Here is a 16,394-nt window from a genome sequence, read left to right on the forward strand (position 1 = left end):
TTGGAAAAAAATCCGACAACAACTAAAGACAAACTAGTCTCAGTCTGACACAAAGCTAGCTGCAGGTCCCTGCACCAATGTTCAAAGGTCGGTCTGAAACCAAAACCGTGGTCTGGACTGCTTTGTAAGTTACAATCTGTGAGGCCGAAAGATATGAGATAATTACTGCGATAACATCATAGCTGCACTGATGAGAACTATAAGGTCGAAACAGTGGTCCTGTCATAAAAATTGTATTTGACAATAGGTCACCTTGGTCTGGTGTTGTGTTAATTTGTGGTTTCGATACGGAGCAATATTTTACAGCTACAGATATTTCATTCTACAATTTTTGGGGGATTTCTTGACACATATACAAAGAACAAGTTCAGGTAATGTTTCAATTTCTAGGCATGTGCATCACTCATTCTTGTGGTGTATCTCTCTTGAAAGTTGTACCATATGCCAAAAACTATGATCTGTGAGACCAAAAGGTATGAGATAATTGCTGCGATAACGCATCCAAGGAGACTACGAAGAAGTGGAACAAGTTAAAAGTCGCAGTAAGAATAAAAAATACAAAAATTGATCGTGGTTTAAATGTACTTTTTTTTTTACTGAAAAGAGAAATACAAGAAAACTAAAATCGCAAAATACGTGTAATCAATATTGTTAGTCGAAATTAGTACAAAACACATACGCCCGAAGTAAGCCTACAACAAACAAGCAACACATTATTTAAACCCAAGCAACATTTTGGCATACATTATCAATGATAATTTAGTTTTAAAATTATTGTTTATGGTTTGGGGACATTTTGCTAAAAAGTAGGGTTAATATACTAAGAAACAATAAATTCAGGTTTTGTTCGTTTTTACGTCAATTTTGCAAGCCATCCATGAAATGTGATCTAAACCGCAATAACAGACGCTTCATAAACACCTTTCTGAAGATTGAAACAATGTGTCCAGACATCTGTAGTCGGATCATAAACATCAACTGAATTCCTTACATCTCTTAAAAACATGTCTTTTGTGAAAAACACGGATTTAGCATGTAACTATAGTTCAATGAAACCATGGCTAGATAAAAAGCTCGTTTCAATTCAGCAATAGGTAAATAAAGTCTTTTGAGAACGGGAAAAACTTCCACTCAGAAACATTACATCTGTTTTACACTCCAATTCATAGCTGTAACTCAGGAATTTATTTTAAGGAATTGTGCTATAAGTTAGTAAGTACATTGTATAAGCTGCAGACAGATGGCCACTGTTTCGACCTAAAAAGTGGAAGTCTTTGCTTGGCCGTTTGGACACCAGCTGCACTGATGAGACTTTTTAGGTCGAAACAGTGGCCATCTGTCTGCAGCTTACACAATTCATATTATTGGCCTCACATTGGTTAGTACGTACACTTGAAACATCAAAGAAAATCATACCTATGGTTCGTAACAGTTATATTATATTGCATAGCACACGCCCGCTTGGCAGGACTGTATTAAAATGATAAAGGGTGGATATTGAAAAACTTGCACCTAATGCCTGATGAAGAAAAAGTTACTATAACCCAATTCTTATATGTGTAATGAATCTGAAACTTACGATTGTTCGCCACCAACTACATAAATCTTTCCATCAAGAACACAAGCAGAGTGAAGGAAACGACGATTAAGGAGAGGAGAAACATATTTCCATTTGTTAGCTCTGGGTTCGTATTCTTCAACTGTTTGCAGGAGGTCAAGATTACGACCACGACCTCCTGTTAGATTAAAACTTGGCTTATTGCAGTTCTTAACTTTCTGTTTCACATAAAAATGAAAATTGTTCAAAATACAGAAACTTAAATTCAGCAGTGTGTACTTAATCCACTCAATTATTTTTGCCACCCAAGGTCCATGTTTAATTAAAAGGGAATTTACTACGTGGTTTAGGTCATTTGTAATGCTTAACTGTACCAGATATACATGTTACATTTAAACTTTTGCCAACCAACCGAATTTTGAGAACCAAAAGTACTTTAAATTTATCCTAAATGTATTGCAGATCAACACCGCGGGCAGGAAGAAAGTATATTAGAACGGTTACCAAGTATATTTGCACCAACCTATTGCATATATCTTCCCTTCAGTTTCAACGCATGCGAAAAGACATCTTGCTTCAGTGAGAGAAGCGATTTTCGTGGAACTGCTTGAACGGGGATCGTAACTTTCACAAAAACCTAATGATTCACCATCATAGCCACCAATACAGTACAAGACATCTAAAAAAGTATTTCCCCGTTTAAAACTTAATTTTCCTGTCAGCACACACCACATCCATGTATTAATTTATACACATATCAGTTCTTGTCTCGTTTAGTGTAAATAAAGCGACCAAAACAATGTTTAATTCGGCTTTTTTTAAACGTTCTGTGTCTTTAAACGAAAATAAAAATCCTTAAAAGGCTTCTTAAGAAAAGTATGTTTTTTCATGCCAAATCAAACATGGAAGATTGAAAGGCCGATATAAATAAAAAGTCTGTTAAGTACATGATCTTACTGTTGATTGAACACATTTCGTGTGCACATCTTCGTTGTAACATTTTAAAACAGTTTCTCCATCTGTTCTCCTTGATGTCATAAACCAAACACGATGCAACTATCCCATTTTTTGTATAACCACCAGTGAGATATATGCAATCTACAACAAAACAAGCCAATCACAGCCGGAAGAAAACGATTTTTTTTTGTTAAGGCTATTGGTTTTATTTAAAAACATCCAAAATTGTTCTTCACTGAATCAGATAAAGTTGTACATGAGGTAAACTCATTCATTAATGTCTTGAAATGGCATACGGAGAAAACATTACAAGCAAGTCAATTTATAATCACGGTGTAACTTTTAGTGGTTCTGCAGACAGATTGAGGAAAAAAATCAGTGACTTTTAAAGTAGAATGCAAGTTTGTATCTTGCGCCTGTTTAAAAGATTACAAGGGCAACTACCTTTAAAAAATTTCTCGAGTGTTGATTCGCAGAATATCTAAAATAATCTTTTTTTTGCATATATAGGAAAATATATATTGTGTTAATTACAACAAAGTTTTAACCCAGAGAAATAGCTTTTTATGATGTGACAAAGTATATATAACACGTGGCCATGCTAAATAAATATAATAAATTTTGCTGTTAATACTTTTAAGGTTTAAAACCCAACACAAGCCCAAATGTAAACTTTTATGGTATATTGACAACGACAATAAAGTTTAGCAGCAACAATTAATGGGGATATCCAGATATAAAAATTATTCTAAAAGTTTAGTGTTTCTGAGCATTGATAAAACTTTGACTGACCTTGAACAACTGCTGATGCAACTTCACTTCGATTTTCCAACATATCAGCAATTTTTATCCAGTCATTATATTCATCCAAGTTCATCATCTCACAACTTGATGTAGCTTTATTTCCACCCAACACATAAACAAAATTTTCTATTTTGGTTGCTGATGCATATGCTCTGCCAGTATTTAGTGTCTGAAATAGTTTTGTGATGTTTAAACAACATGATATAATAGATAACACATAAGTACTTCACATATTTTTTTTTATTTCTCACAAAAAATGTTCGTATACAAAAAATGTAACAAACTAAATAAATCTGAAAAAATAAAACATACTGGCAAATTTTCATGTTGTTTTGTTTGGATGTTATACTTTATACAATTTCTTTCTGATCCTTTACCGCCAATAACAAGAAAACCAGACAAATCTAAAATAAATGTTAACACAGTGAGCATCAATGGTAGCCGGCAAGATTTCTTTGTGCTTATGTATGAATGTTAGCATTCCTATTTTTTGTTGTGCAAATAAAAAATAAATTTTGATTTATAGTAAACACAGAATTATAGCATTATTTGTACCACGTTGATCATTCCACATTCGAGGAAATCTTCCAAATGAAGCATCCATTACTGCAATGCAACAGTCACTGTGTTTCCTCACAAGGTGCTGCAAAATAGAATAATTTCCTAAAATTTCATAAACCACAGCAATATATTTACCTCATTTCTAACTGTAGTTGCAAGAAAGTGATTGGAAATAGATGAAAGATCAAGTTGTGAGAAAAGATTCACAAACAAATCCTCTCGATGGGAAGGATTGAAATTGACCCATTGAACCATCCCAGTAAAAACCGCTTCTTCAATCTACATTCAACAAACATTGTGTATTATCCACATAGTTATATTTATCTGATAACACATTTGCTTGCACTTGGTTGCTGTGTCATTTCTAGCATTTAACATAACTTGTAAAATCTATAGCCACCGATCTGTGAGAAAAATTCTTTCCATTAATTTAAATGCAAAGAGCATTTCAACTAAAAGTTTCTTTCACCAAGTCTGTGCTGCATGGTATGAAAAGCATTGACAAACTTACTGTGACAATAAATAATGATCCTATCAGTAATTTACGCACAAAGAAATTTTGTACAAAACATATTGACCAATGTAACATTTTGGTGCTTATCAATACAAAAAACCCAAAGAACATCATATAAAAACGAGTACAAAAAAACTTACAGATAAATCGGCAAAAACAAGTGAATCTTTACAATATAAAGATGGAACAAATACATAAAAAAACATACATAAAAAGTTATTACCCCTTTGTTCTTCTGTGTGATAAATGCAGATATGTCACCAACATCAAGTTGCATAAAATCCTCATGTTTTACAACTGTTGCAATATTAGCAACAATCATTTGGTTTATTTTCTCTTTCAAATCATCAAGATTAAACCGAGTAGCATAAGCTCTAAGCTTTAAGCAGTTGTCAGTTGAAATGATCTCAAGAAGAACTTGACTGCAAAATAGTTTCAACTCTGAAACACAAATATAACCAGATTAACAAATCTCTTTACAAGCAAAATTAATTTCAGCTGACAAAGCCACATCTTCACTTTTGATTGATGACCATGGCTGCCAAACAATTAAATCAGAATATACACATAACACAAAATGATTCATAAGAGAAAAATATTGCACTTGAAATTAGGATAACAAACCAGCCATCTGTGTATAATCAGCATCTTCCAAAACTTCCAACACATTTTCTTCTGTTACTTCAATATCACCCGTGTAAATATAATCCAATACACTTTGCAGTCTTTTTGGTGGAATGTTGTCCACTTTAACAACCTCCGAGTATTTCTCCTTCATCTGTGAAAAGGAATAAATACAAGAGACTTGCAACACAAACAAAGTGGTCATATTATATTTAGATGGCATTTATCAAAAATACTTTTGATATGAAGCAAATTGGAGCCAATAATATGATTTCTGTGAGCAGCATACATATGGCCATTGTTTTGACCTACAAGATCTCATCAGTGCACCTAGGTGTGTATCTCCACTTTGCTTATATATATGACTAATGTGACACAGGGCCTGGTGGCACTAATGGTTGAGCATTTGCTTGGCCATAATGTTTCCACCTTGTTTCCTCTATGAGGATAATGGTCATTGTATTTTGTCACCACAAAGGGGAAGTCTTTGTCTAGCTGTTCGGTTCGCAAAGTCATCTGAAAGAGTCACATCAAGCTGCACTGTTGAGACCATTAAATTATTAAACATGAAGTAACAGTCTTGATATATCTAAGAACTTTTTTACACCTGATGAAGCGAGAGGTACTCACGAAAGCTAGTGTGCATTTATGAATACAAAAGTCAATCTTTTTAAGAGAGTGCCAAATTAAGAGAATAAAGTTCGTGATGAGACCATGTAGGTCGAAACAGTGGTCATCTGTCTGCAGGTCACATGAGTACTTTAAAAATGTGTAAAACAGCATTTATGCACAGATTTTTGTATTACCAAATCATATTTAAACATATTGTTAACATGAACAAATGTGATGAAGTGATTCATTACTTTCAGGTTACTCGGTGAATAAAGCAAGGATCTAATCTAGCAGACACATTAAAATTACTTTTGCAACAGTTATATATCCATAATTTTACAAATAGTAAAACTTATACAACCTTTGATTATGACATTTTTACATACAAATCACTTACCTCAACACCAAATAAAGTATCAAAATAATCTGATGTAGAACAAACAACAGCATCGTGAATTGAATAGTTTTCTCCTTGGGAGCAAAGTGTTCTGTTGCAAAATCGTTTGGCACCTGTTCTGTCACTAAAACAGTGGAAAATAGTAACTTGGTGACTATTCATAACACTTAACACAGTCTTACTTGTTTAGGAAGTTCATAACTTTCTGGTGATGCAAGTTTATTGCTTCCTGTGTCGGCCTCATGATTATAAAAATATACAAAAACTGACAATGGATAGGTCAATGCAGTGCAACATGAAAAGGTCAAAAACTCTGTTTTGCAATTCGTCAGTTTATGTTTTTTGCACATACGCTAATTAAAAATGATGAAAAACATTAAAATACAAAATAACAAGTTTTCTTTGTTTAAATTGATATGAAATCCACAAATTCCTGTTGTTTGACTCATCCTGCATGTCACAATATTCGCAGAGTTTCACGTCACTTCATACACACGTAGTGTTCTTTGCTTTCACACACAAAACTAAAGTCCGTTTAAAGGGGAAACACCGTGTTGTGTTTAGTACATAGCGCCCTGAGGGGGCGCTATACTTCGAACACATTTCTTTCCATAATTTTTGATGTTGTGAACATTTCCACGAACTTCAAGAAAATATTATAAAAAACGATGATTGTTGTGATAAATATTAGTTTTGATTATTCAACCGTAACTTTTTTTACGGCTATGATTAATATTCGGCCGTTCTATATAGGCTCCGGTCGAAATGTTGGATATGATTGGAAAGGTCTGATTAACGTTTCTGAAGATTAATAAATGGTTGCGACCTACTGGATGTGCTGGGATCTCAGTTACTGATCAACAAAGTTTACATCATACTTGAGCCAGAAGCTACGTAAAGAGACAATCGCAACGATCCTTGAAATGAAGTTAATTTATAGCTCGGTTGTTTATGTTATCAAAAGTCAAACAGGGAACTATTGCTGACCTAACTAACCAAAGCGAGGAAACATAGAGGGGCCTAAAATAACTGGTTTTGATAAAGGAACAAAAATTATATGAGTCGTATTTGGCATCATTTATCGATGTTTTTTACAACAAAAACAAGAACCAAATAACTTCGATCAGTAACGATCGAGGCTACGGTAGAACTCGACAAAAATATGAATTAAATTTGTCTGACAAATCATTTAATTGTATCTTCAATTCCGTTCGAATTGTAAAGAAAATAATCTGAATTTTTAAAATTCAAAATCAAATATTTTATAGGGGTTCCTAACCTGGCCGAACTTTAGCTGCACCAGACTGCATGCTCTCGCGGCCATGAAACGAGAAAACAAATTTCCGAGCATCGCAACACACAAATATTTTGTTTACAATACTTGTTTTTGCATTGTGTTCCCAGGAATGTCGTGGTACCAATATCACACATGACAACTCTATGTTTTTAACTCTGAAGAAAGGTGTGCTACATACTTATATTTCAAACTCACAGCTGGGGTGTCACGCTTCTGTAATTTATTTCCTTTTCAAAGACCTACATCATTGTAACATCAAATGTGCGGAATCCGTCTTATGTCTACGAATTGAATTATCCTTTGGCACTCTTTATAAAGACTGACTTTTGTATTCCAAAGTACACAAGTTTTCGCGGGTGGTTTAGGCGATGAATGTTATGCAACAAACAATAAAATATTCCAGTAATTAGGCAGTGTAAATGTTTGCAATGCAAGTGGTTTTGAAAAGTAATGCGATATTTGCGTTGTATTTGGGACCTCCCCCATTACGAACTATCTTCAATATTTTCATGGACTACAAACACATCCAACCGTTTCTATTAGTGATAGCTACCAAAGTGCACCATTGGGTCCTTGTGACGCCCTTTTTTTTAAAAAAAACGTTTTTATTTTGCACGCAAAGTTGTTACGCATATGGACATTGAACATAAAAAAGCATAGGTACCGACAAAAGGTTGATTGAGTCAGGCGCAAATGTGAGAGGACTTCCTCACGTAAAGGATCTGAAGACAGGCAAACGTGATTGACTGTTAGCTTTTGTCTGATTTTCTTACTTTAAGAATATGGACACTGAGCACAATGAGGCGAGAAGGAATAGCTGCTACCAAATAATAAGAGCAGGTAGGCCGAATTACTAAAAATATTGAAACTGGGTTTGTCGGTCACCACAGCTCAAAACATCATCGCATGGCAGTGGGTTGCGTAATATGATCAGTTTTGTGAACGTCGGGCATTCGAACTAGCAAGGCACAGCGAATCCGAAATGTTGAATATTTATCAAAAAAAGCTACATTTTTTTTGTTTACAAACTTCACATTTGACACTTTTGTTTGTTTCATATAAAAGTCATTAAAATGTAAAAAAAACATTTTAAACCGAAACCACAGTTGCACCATATACTGATTTTTGCAAGGAGAAAGATGGTGTCCAGACCCCATAAGCAGGATTGTAAACTTCAACCGAATTGAGTGGGTATATAATGTTTCTAAAATACAAATGAAGTGTGAGAACCAACAAACATTATGTTGTGTTATATTTTTGTTGCATTTTAGACTCATAGTAAATTTAACACATGTACCAACTTTAAATTAACTTCGAAAATTGCAAGAGAAGAGCTATCTAGATACATATAAATGTTACTAGAACAACTTTGTGTCCACGCTTCTGATTTTATAAAACATGTTTCGCTTTTTAATAAAGCATCTTCAGTTCTTATTCAATCTATTTGAGTGTTGCTGATTAGGTAGATTTCATGAAGTAAAAACAATTTATTGCTAGATATATATATGTATAAATAAGTAGAAGGTAACACTTTGTGCCTTTTCAAATATACCAACCTAACATGGAAACTGTTTCTAATATCCTGAAGAACATTTCTTGCAGTTGTAATGGAATTTAAAATTAACATTGCTATGTGACTTTATTTGCTATTGAATCTTGCATCGTGTCATACTCATTTACAATTTTTTAATCTCTTCTCAGATTTGCATATTGCCAGAGTTGCCTTCCAATATGAGAAACAAACAGAACTTCGATAATTCATGCAAAACTTACCTTCGCCCACCCACAACATAAATCTTCCCATCAACAACGCAAGCAGAGTGATTGTAACGAAGAATTTGAAGAGAAGAAACATTTTCCCATTTGTTAACTCGAGGTTCGTATTGTTCCACAGTTGACAGAGGGAACAAAGCATCACCCAAACCTCCTGTCAGATAAAAAAAATGAGGCTCTTTTGGTTCTGCTTTTGTTCAAGGAAATATTTGTGGGATACTTAAATCAAATCAAGTGTAAATTACTATCATAACTATACAATAACTTAAGACATACACTTACTTTATCAATAAAGTTACTAGTACCAATAAAAAGCAATTAAATCGATTTCACTTTGCACAAAGGACTTCTAGATAAATAAACTAAATAAGCAAAAGTTAAAATAGTATGGACAGTGATAAAGAGGTTAACGGGTCAGCAAACAGGATCTGCAAACAAACAAACCATGCCTACTACATGACTATTCTAAAACCATCACCACTGACCAATTGCATAGATCATCTCTCCAACTTCCACACACGCAAAGGCATATCTTGCATAATTAAGAGAAGCAATTCTAGATGATGCTTTTGCTCGCAGATCATGAAATTCACAAGACTGCATGCGACGCTTGCCATGGCGACCTCCTATGCAGTAAACCCCATCTAAAGCGATTTAAAAGTTCAATATCAGTTATATAGCATTTACAACGAAACACGAAATTATCAAAAAAAATTCTCCAGGTGTTTAAACTACACTTCGATGTTTTTAAATCTCAAGACATGCTCCATGTACACAATGATTATGAATTAGGATATTTAAAGTGTGTCACCATGCTTATCGTACAATTTAAAAAAGAAACTTAAAAGGTTTTTCTAACAGTTATCATTGCTCAATTTATACAGAGATAATAAAGCAGGATTTCAGTACGGTCACCTTGTTCAAAATCATTTGCATTTTGGGGCAGAGAACTTTAAAACAGCGTAGAGGATAAGTAACTTTACACTTACTGCCAACTGAACACATGCCGTGTCCCTTTCTCGGCTGTAACATGTGAAAACTGTCTCTCCATTTGTTTTCAGTGATGTTGTAAACAAAGCAGGAAGAGGACGTTTCATGTTTTCCCAAACATCCTGAGACATATATTTGATCTGAAAGATCAAAAAGAAAACAAGGTTTTCCAATTGTGATATATTGCATGCATGTCCAAGGTTATAAGTGCATATCACCGACACAGTAAGCTTCCGAGTTATTGCAGTAATTATTAAATATAGAAAGAACATTTGATTTGTAATTTAGGGTCTTTGTACAAACAGAAAACTATCTAAAAACTTGTAATGCAAGTTTAAGCCATTGAATTACTAAAGAAAATTACTAAATGTACCAACAACTCACCTCCAACAACAGCTGATGCAGCCTCCTCTCGACCTTCCAGCATGTCGGCAACCTTTACCCATTGTTCACTTTCCTCCAAGTTCAACATCTCACAACTTTTGCTTGGACCACTTCCACCCATTACAAAGACCCTGTTTTGCACTCTGGCTGAAGTTGACCATGCTCTTGCAGAATGTAGGTTCTGAACCAAAATTATTTTTTCTTACTAATTACAAGTGTGTTTCTTAAAAATCCCCAAATACAACAAATATTGAGTCATTACTGGTAAAAGTTGATGTTGTTTTGTGGTGACGTCCCATTTCACACAACTTCTGTCTGAAGAAACACCACCAGCAACAAGAAAACCTTTAAAATTCAAAGGACACTACTCATGTCATTGTGCAGAGCCCACATGGTCATGATTATGCAATTGTTGCAAACTCTACTTTGACAAAATACATGGTAAATATTTAAAGCCCATATAAAATCATTATGTCAGTAATAAATTGAGTGAAATAGAAAAGCACACATGACAGGCACCCAGGTAAGTCTTACACACTTTATGTCTTAGCAAACAAAATAATGTCTAGTTTTTATCCCACATCCTAGACTATAAAACCATGCACAAACAGTTACCACTTTCGCTGCTTGTTGCTTGGTATGATGAGTGGGACTGGTAGCAGTAATTAAGAGAATTTCCTTCCCTTTGCGTGTTTTGAATCCCAGCCCCACCAATTCTTTCACCTATAAATCAATAGTTTCATTTTAAAAATGACACGGCAGCATGGGCACATCTTATGTTACATACATCACACTTTTAACCTAATGGATAGTGACATCACAGCTGATGTTGCATTAAAGTCATTTTTACCTGATATGTAGGGGCATCATATTTAAAACATCTTTGATACTTCGGTTTAAATTTTTTTTATTTCATTGTAACCCCAGGCAAAAGTGCCTATAGGTTGTAGAAAAATTACAACCAGAAATACATCAGTTTAAGCTCGTTTAAATCGACAAGTTATGGTGAGACGTATAAAAATTTTCATTTTATATTTTGTCTTCTGTTTACAAAACACACACTTAAAACACGTGTAGTGTACTCACAAGTCACCAATCTTACCTTGTTCTTGCGATGAATGGGTAACAAAAGAATCGGTTTCCTGGTTTTGGTCACTAGGTTGAATTTGTAGTTCAGCATCTAAGGGCCTGATACTTTGACCATTTTCCAGCTCTATAGAAATTAATACTCATGGTGTAAGCTACATGTTAGCCATAACAAAAGACTACAGAAACTTTAAACAGTGAGTTTGTTAAAAAAATATTTACCATTTTCACTTCCACTTAAAGACCCATGGGGCACATCACCCTGCTCTGAAAGGTTGCCTTCATTGGGTGGCATTTGCAGTAGAGCACCACTTCTCTCTTTAATTAAAAATCAATTGTTTTCAAAATTTGTGTCAATTTTTGGTTTGTCAAGTTACATACTAGTTGCAATCACAGTTTTGTGATACTATTTTAAGTGATGTAAAAGCTAACTTAAACAAGAAAATACAATATATTTGTTAAATAAACAACCTTCATTTCTGGATGTTCCAACATTTGTGTGTTGTATCTGCAATGCTGCAACTTCTGGTACTTGTGATTCATCTACCAAACAAAACTATTTAAATATTAAGGTTGTAATTAGTTTTTACTAAAAAAACAGACTTCCTTTTGTCTTAAACAATGCATGTTGAAAATGTTTATGCTTACACAATTGTGGACTTTCTTTGCGTTAAGATAAAAAAAAAACATGTAGCATTTGTAACCCTCAACTTGGAAATGTATAATAATGCTTTGTTTGAAACATGCCTTGTACTTGAGGTAATTGTTGATTTTCTACATTGGTCTGAATGTTATATTCAATTGGCGGACCAATCTCAAGGCCTACGTCTGAAAATAATGAAAGAAATATATATATACGAACAGTGAATGTACAATCAGGTATTCAAAATTTAAATTACCAATAATACCATTACACAACATTGCACACAAAATGGTTTGTATTGCTGTGTATGTACCAAAGTAAAGTATATAATAAAGAGCTCACCATGAAACTTCCATGTTTGTGTGGAAAACTGGCTGAGTGGTACAGTTGGATTGTGGGTAGCAGTTGGATTAACAAAATGCATGTTTCTTGCAGCATTTGCTACTTGCTGCAATATTACTCTGGGATCTTGTATGGAAAGGAGCTTTTGGAATTCATCACGGACACCTAGCATGTCTGGACGTTGATCCGGGTCTTGATCCCAACATTTGATCATCACCTGTTCAATCACATCAACTATTTGTCTGTTGCCACCATCGCTTGCTTCTTTAAACTCCTTAAAGGCTTCACAATCTGGCCGAAGTCCAGTGTTAATTTTGCGCCAAAACTCTTGTTCTGACTGGTATGGTTCTTCACGACTTAGCAACTCAAAGTACATGATACCACAGCTGTAAGCATCATGTTCTTTTTTAGGTCTTGCATATTGAAAAAGCCTTTCTGGAGCTGCATAGTAAAGCGTCAACCCCTGTGATTGTCCTTGGTCAGGGCGTGGATCAGTTGATCCTGACGTCAGATGGACCAACCGGGCACATCCAAAGTCGCCAAGTATGCAATGCAGGTCGAGTGTAATGAAAATATTTTCTGACTTTAAATCTAGGTGAACCAATCGCTTAGTGATTCCACAGTTGTGAATGTAGGCAACTGCTGATGCTATTTCAGTTGCCATGCGAAGAATTAAACCATGTCCCAGTTCAATGTTGTGATTCAAAAGCAGAACTCTAAGGTTTCCACCTCCATAAAATTGCATTACAATTCCAATTGCTCCAGGCCACTTGGTATATCCATGCACTGTTGATATGTTGTCATGGTGGAAGTGAAGTAAAACCTTGTATTCATCCTGAAATCTAAAACATTGTTTCATGTAATTTTGCAACAATGCATAAGACAGTAAAACTTACTTAATTTTCAACATTATTTGCTCTTGCTCTCCACCAGTGACTTTAAGGCATTTAACGGCCACAAACCCCAAAATTTTGTGCTTTACCACCAAAACCTTTCCAAAAGTACCTTGACCAACTTCACACAGTGCAACATCGCAAAAGATGTTGGCTGAATCAAACTCCCGTAACTGCAATTCAAGGGTTAAATTGAGAATATGTGAGAAAAATACTGCAGACTGGTACTTACAATGGCAAGCGATTTTTGATCTGCCGTCGAAGAAGCAAAAGCCATATCATTGAGATTATTTCTCAATCATGTTGCAACAACAAGAGGAATTTTCAAACAAGCAAAATATACAGCAGTGGACAGAAAATAGTGAATCAAAACACAAAATTAACAAATTTAACTCTGCAGTCGGACCGACGTCGGCAATCAATGAGCACTAATAAACAACAATTCACACAAGACGCATAAAATGCAACAGAAAGGCCTTCACGTGAAGAGAAAAAAAGATATTATTGGGGGAAAAAATGGACACATGTTTGAGAGCTGCACAAACTTGTTTCGACGTGACCGCCTTTCTTTATTTCCATGGGAGACTGTTGCGAAAGTGGGAAAACCCCTTCTGTCCAATTTTACAATATTTCAGGTCAAGACAGTTAATGCGCATATTAAGTTAGGCAGGGATTTTTCGTTTCGCCCCCCATTGTTGACAAAAGAATGTCAAAATTACTGTTGATTAAATGGCACCGATGCGTCTTCACTTGCTGGTGCGAATTTGACACCTTGCGCGATTTTAGTGTGCTTGTCACCAGAGGGATGTTAGTTGATAAAAAAAAAATCGCCAGTTAACAAAAGTTTGAACGCGCGTGACTCGGCCGCCTTACGAGGTAGCGACTTACTTTTTTCACACAAAGATAGATCACAGGCTGAAGTTTACAACAAAAGAAAAATCAAAAAAAATTTGCATTAATTTTCGAATATGAATATGATATGTTTGCTATGTCATAACCATAAGTAAACATCGATTCCCGCTGAAATCCTTAAGGGTAGATATTCTTTGATGTCTGTACTATCTAAAAATAGTAAACTTTTTCTCGAGAAAAAACGCGCGCCCTCTCAAATTTGAAGAATATTAACCATAACCCCCACATTTTTCAACGCTCTGCGCTCGCCAACAATAGCCCGGACATTATTTATAAAACTAATTCATTATATTTATTACCGAAAGCATTATTATTTTAATGGGATTTTACGTTTTCGAGTTGTTTGCCACAAAGGAATGTTACGTATCAGTTGTTTTCGCAACATTATTTTTACGCTGGACCCTATTAGGCGGGGGGGTATCTGATAAGTCGGTGAGCCGAGTGATCGGGGGGCTACGAGGCTCAAGATCGGGCGGCGTGTTTTCTGATCGGCACAAATTGGGTAATTATAGATTCTTCAATATAAGCAAACACAAACAGAAAGTCATTCATTCTCATTGAGAAACCAATTGCAAACGGCGAAGATACGACATTCATTGTTACGAAACAAGCTATGGAGAAGTCGATCATTGAAAACTGGTTGAATGTTTGTACCCAGCCAAAGGTAAGAACTCTTTTTCGAGCATTGTTTATTGTTAATGTGTATAAATTTAACTTCGTTTACTTTTTTTGCAGCCATCAAGAGTGGAGAAGTACGGCCTTGGGATATCTGGGGAACAGACAATGTGGCGGGTTCCCGTCAAAAGCAGCCGGAAACGGTTGCTGTACATTTCCGACAGCAATGCTCGGAAATACGTTTCGCCTTATGAGGTGAAACCATCTAATTCTTTTTCTTTTGATTTTGCAGCTTTAAGCATGCCTGGTGGTACGATCTAGCATGCAATACAGGAACTATCTTCATCTCCGATCGTGAAAGACGTCGAAATTGTGGTCATAGGGTTTGGAACCAATGATGTTCTCGCAATGAAAGGTGACAACTCTATGAATGGTGGCATTAAAGGAATTGTTGGCCGCATGAAAGCTCTTGTCCGATTGGTACAGGCTCTTTATCCTTCCCAAGGTATGTAGAAATACTATACATTACTATGCGTTATTTAAATACTATGCTTTCTAAGTATACACTATTTCATTTTACAGATTTTTCACACGGGAATTTTGCCTTCGACCAAGAAGCCACGTTTCGTTGCATCCCTTAACAAAGAGTTGAGGAAGTCAGCAGAGGAAGTGGAACTTCAGTTTATTGAGGGTGACATCCCATCGCAGTTACTTAACGATGGGATCCATCTCTCAGATGAAGGTCTACGACTTCTGCTGACACACGTGGAAAGGACTGTCCAATCACGGGAGGTGGCGGTCAAGGCTATCCTGGATTTCCCCGAATTAAATGCAATATTTTGCACTAGAAATTCATTGAACAGGCGGAACCGGTGAAATCAAGGCCAATAACATTTCTTGATGTTGTTAAGGAAAGGGCGCAGCAGGTAAAACTCCCTGTATCTTAGTATAACTGGTAGCTATACAAACTGCATTTGTATTTGCTATTTTTAGATAGTACAGACACCAAAGAATATCTACCCTTAAGGATTTCAGCGGGAATCGATGTTTACTTATGGTTATGACATAGCAAACATATTATATTCATATTCAAAAATTAATGCAAATTTTTTTTTGATTTTTCTTTTGTTGTAAAGTTCAGCCTGTGATCTATCTTTTTGTGAAAAAAGTAAGTCGCTGGCTTATAAGATGGCAGAGGTACAAGCGGCCAAAGTTTTGTTAACTGGGAATTTTTTTTGTTACCTTTCGCGGCGAGCGCAGAGCGTTGAAAAATGTGGGGGTTATGGTTAATATTCTTCAAATTTGAGAGGGCGCGCGTTTTTTCCCGCGAAAAAGTTTACTATTTTTAGATAGTACAGACATCAAAGAATATCTACCCTTAAGGATTTCAGCGGGAATCGATGTTTACTTATAGTTATGACATAGCAAACAT

The 16,394-nt window shown here is 35.4% G+C and overlaps 2 protein-coding genes across 2 annotated transcripts; both read right to left on the reverse strand.

Annotated features, from left to right (window-relative positions):
• Positions 1 to 217: 217 nt before the first annotated feature.
• LOC145913930 (kelch-like protein 26) lies at positions 218 to 6,488 on the reverse strand. Its single transcript, XM_083001704.1, has 12 exons — positions 6,210 to 6,488; positions 6,028 to 6,151; positions 5,019 to 5,172; positions 4,618 to 4,835; positions 4,016 to 4,159; positions 3,875 to 3,962; positions 3,632 to 3,723; positions 3,308 to 3,488; positions 2,516 to 2,656; positions 2,082 to 2,237; positions 1,580 to 1,736; positions 218 to 995 (listed from the first exon to the last, which is right to left on the reverse strand). The coding sequence occupies exons 1-12, from the start codon at positions 6,269 to 6,271 to the stop codon at positions 890 to 892; spliced, it is 1,623 nt and encodes a 540-aa protein (XP_082857830.1). The 5' UTR covers positions 6,272 to 6,488; the 3' UTR covers positions 218 to 889.
• Positions 6,489 to 7,862: 1,374 nt separating this feature from the next.
• On the reverse strand, positions 7,863 to 14,007 carry LOC145913909 (uncharacterized). The gene is made up of 14 exons (XM_083001682.1): positions 13,668 to 14,007; positions 13,439 to 13,608; positions 12,543 to 13,384; positions 12,305 to 12,385; positions 12,029 to 12,100; positions 11,780 to 11,875; positions 11,574 to 11,684; positions 11,087 to 11,194; positions 10,734 to 10,816; positions 10,472 to 10,652; positions 10,087 to 10,227; positions 9,583 to 9,741; positions 9,098 to 9,251; positions 7,863 to 8,528 (listed from the first exon to the last, which is right to left on the reverse strand). The coding sequence occupies exons 1-14, from the start codon at positions 13,710 to 13,712 to the stop codon at positions 8,414 to 8,416; spliced, it is 2,358 nt and encodes a 785-aa protein (XP_082857808.1). The 5' UTR covers positions 13,713 to 14,007; the 3' UTR covers positions 7,863 to 8,413.
• Positions 14,008 to 16,394: the final 2,387 nt, after the last annotated feature.

The sequence above is a fragment of the Ascidia mentula genome, chromosome 1 (genome assembly GCF_947561715.1).
Source record: "Ascidia mentula chromosome 1, kaAscMent1.1, whole genome shotgun sequence".
NCBI classification, from domain to species: Eukaryota; Metazoa; Chordata; class Ascidiacea; order Phlebobranchia; family Ascidiidae; genus Ascidia; species Ascidia mentula.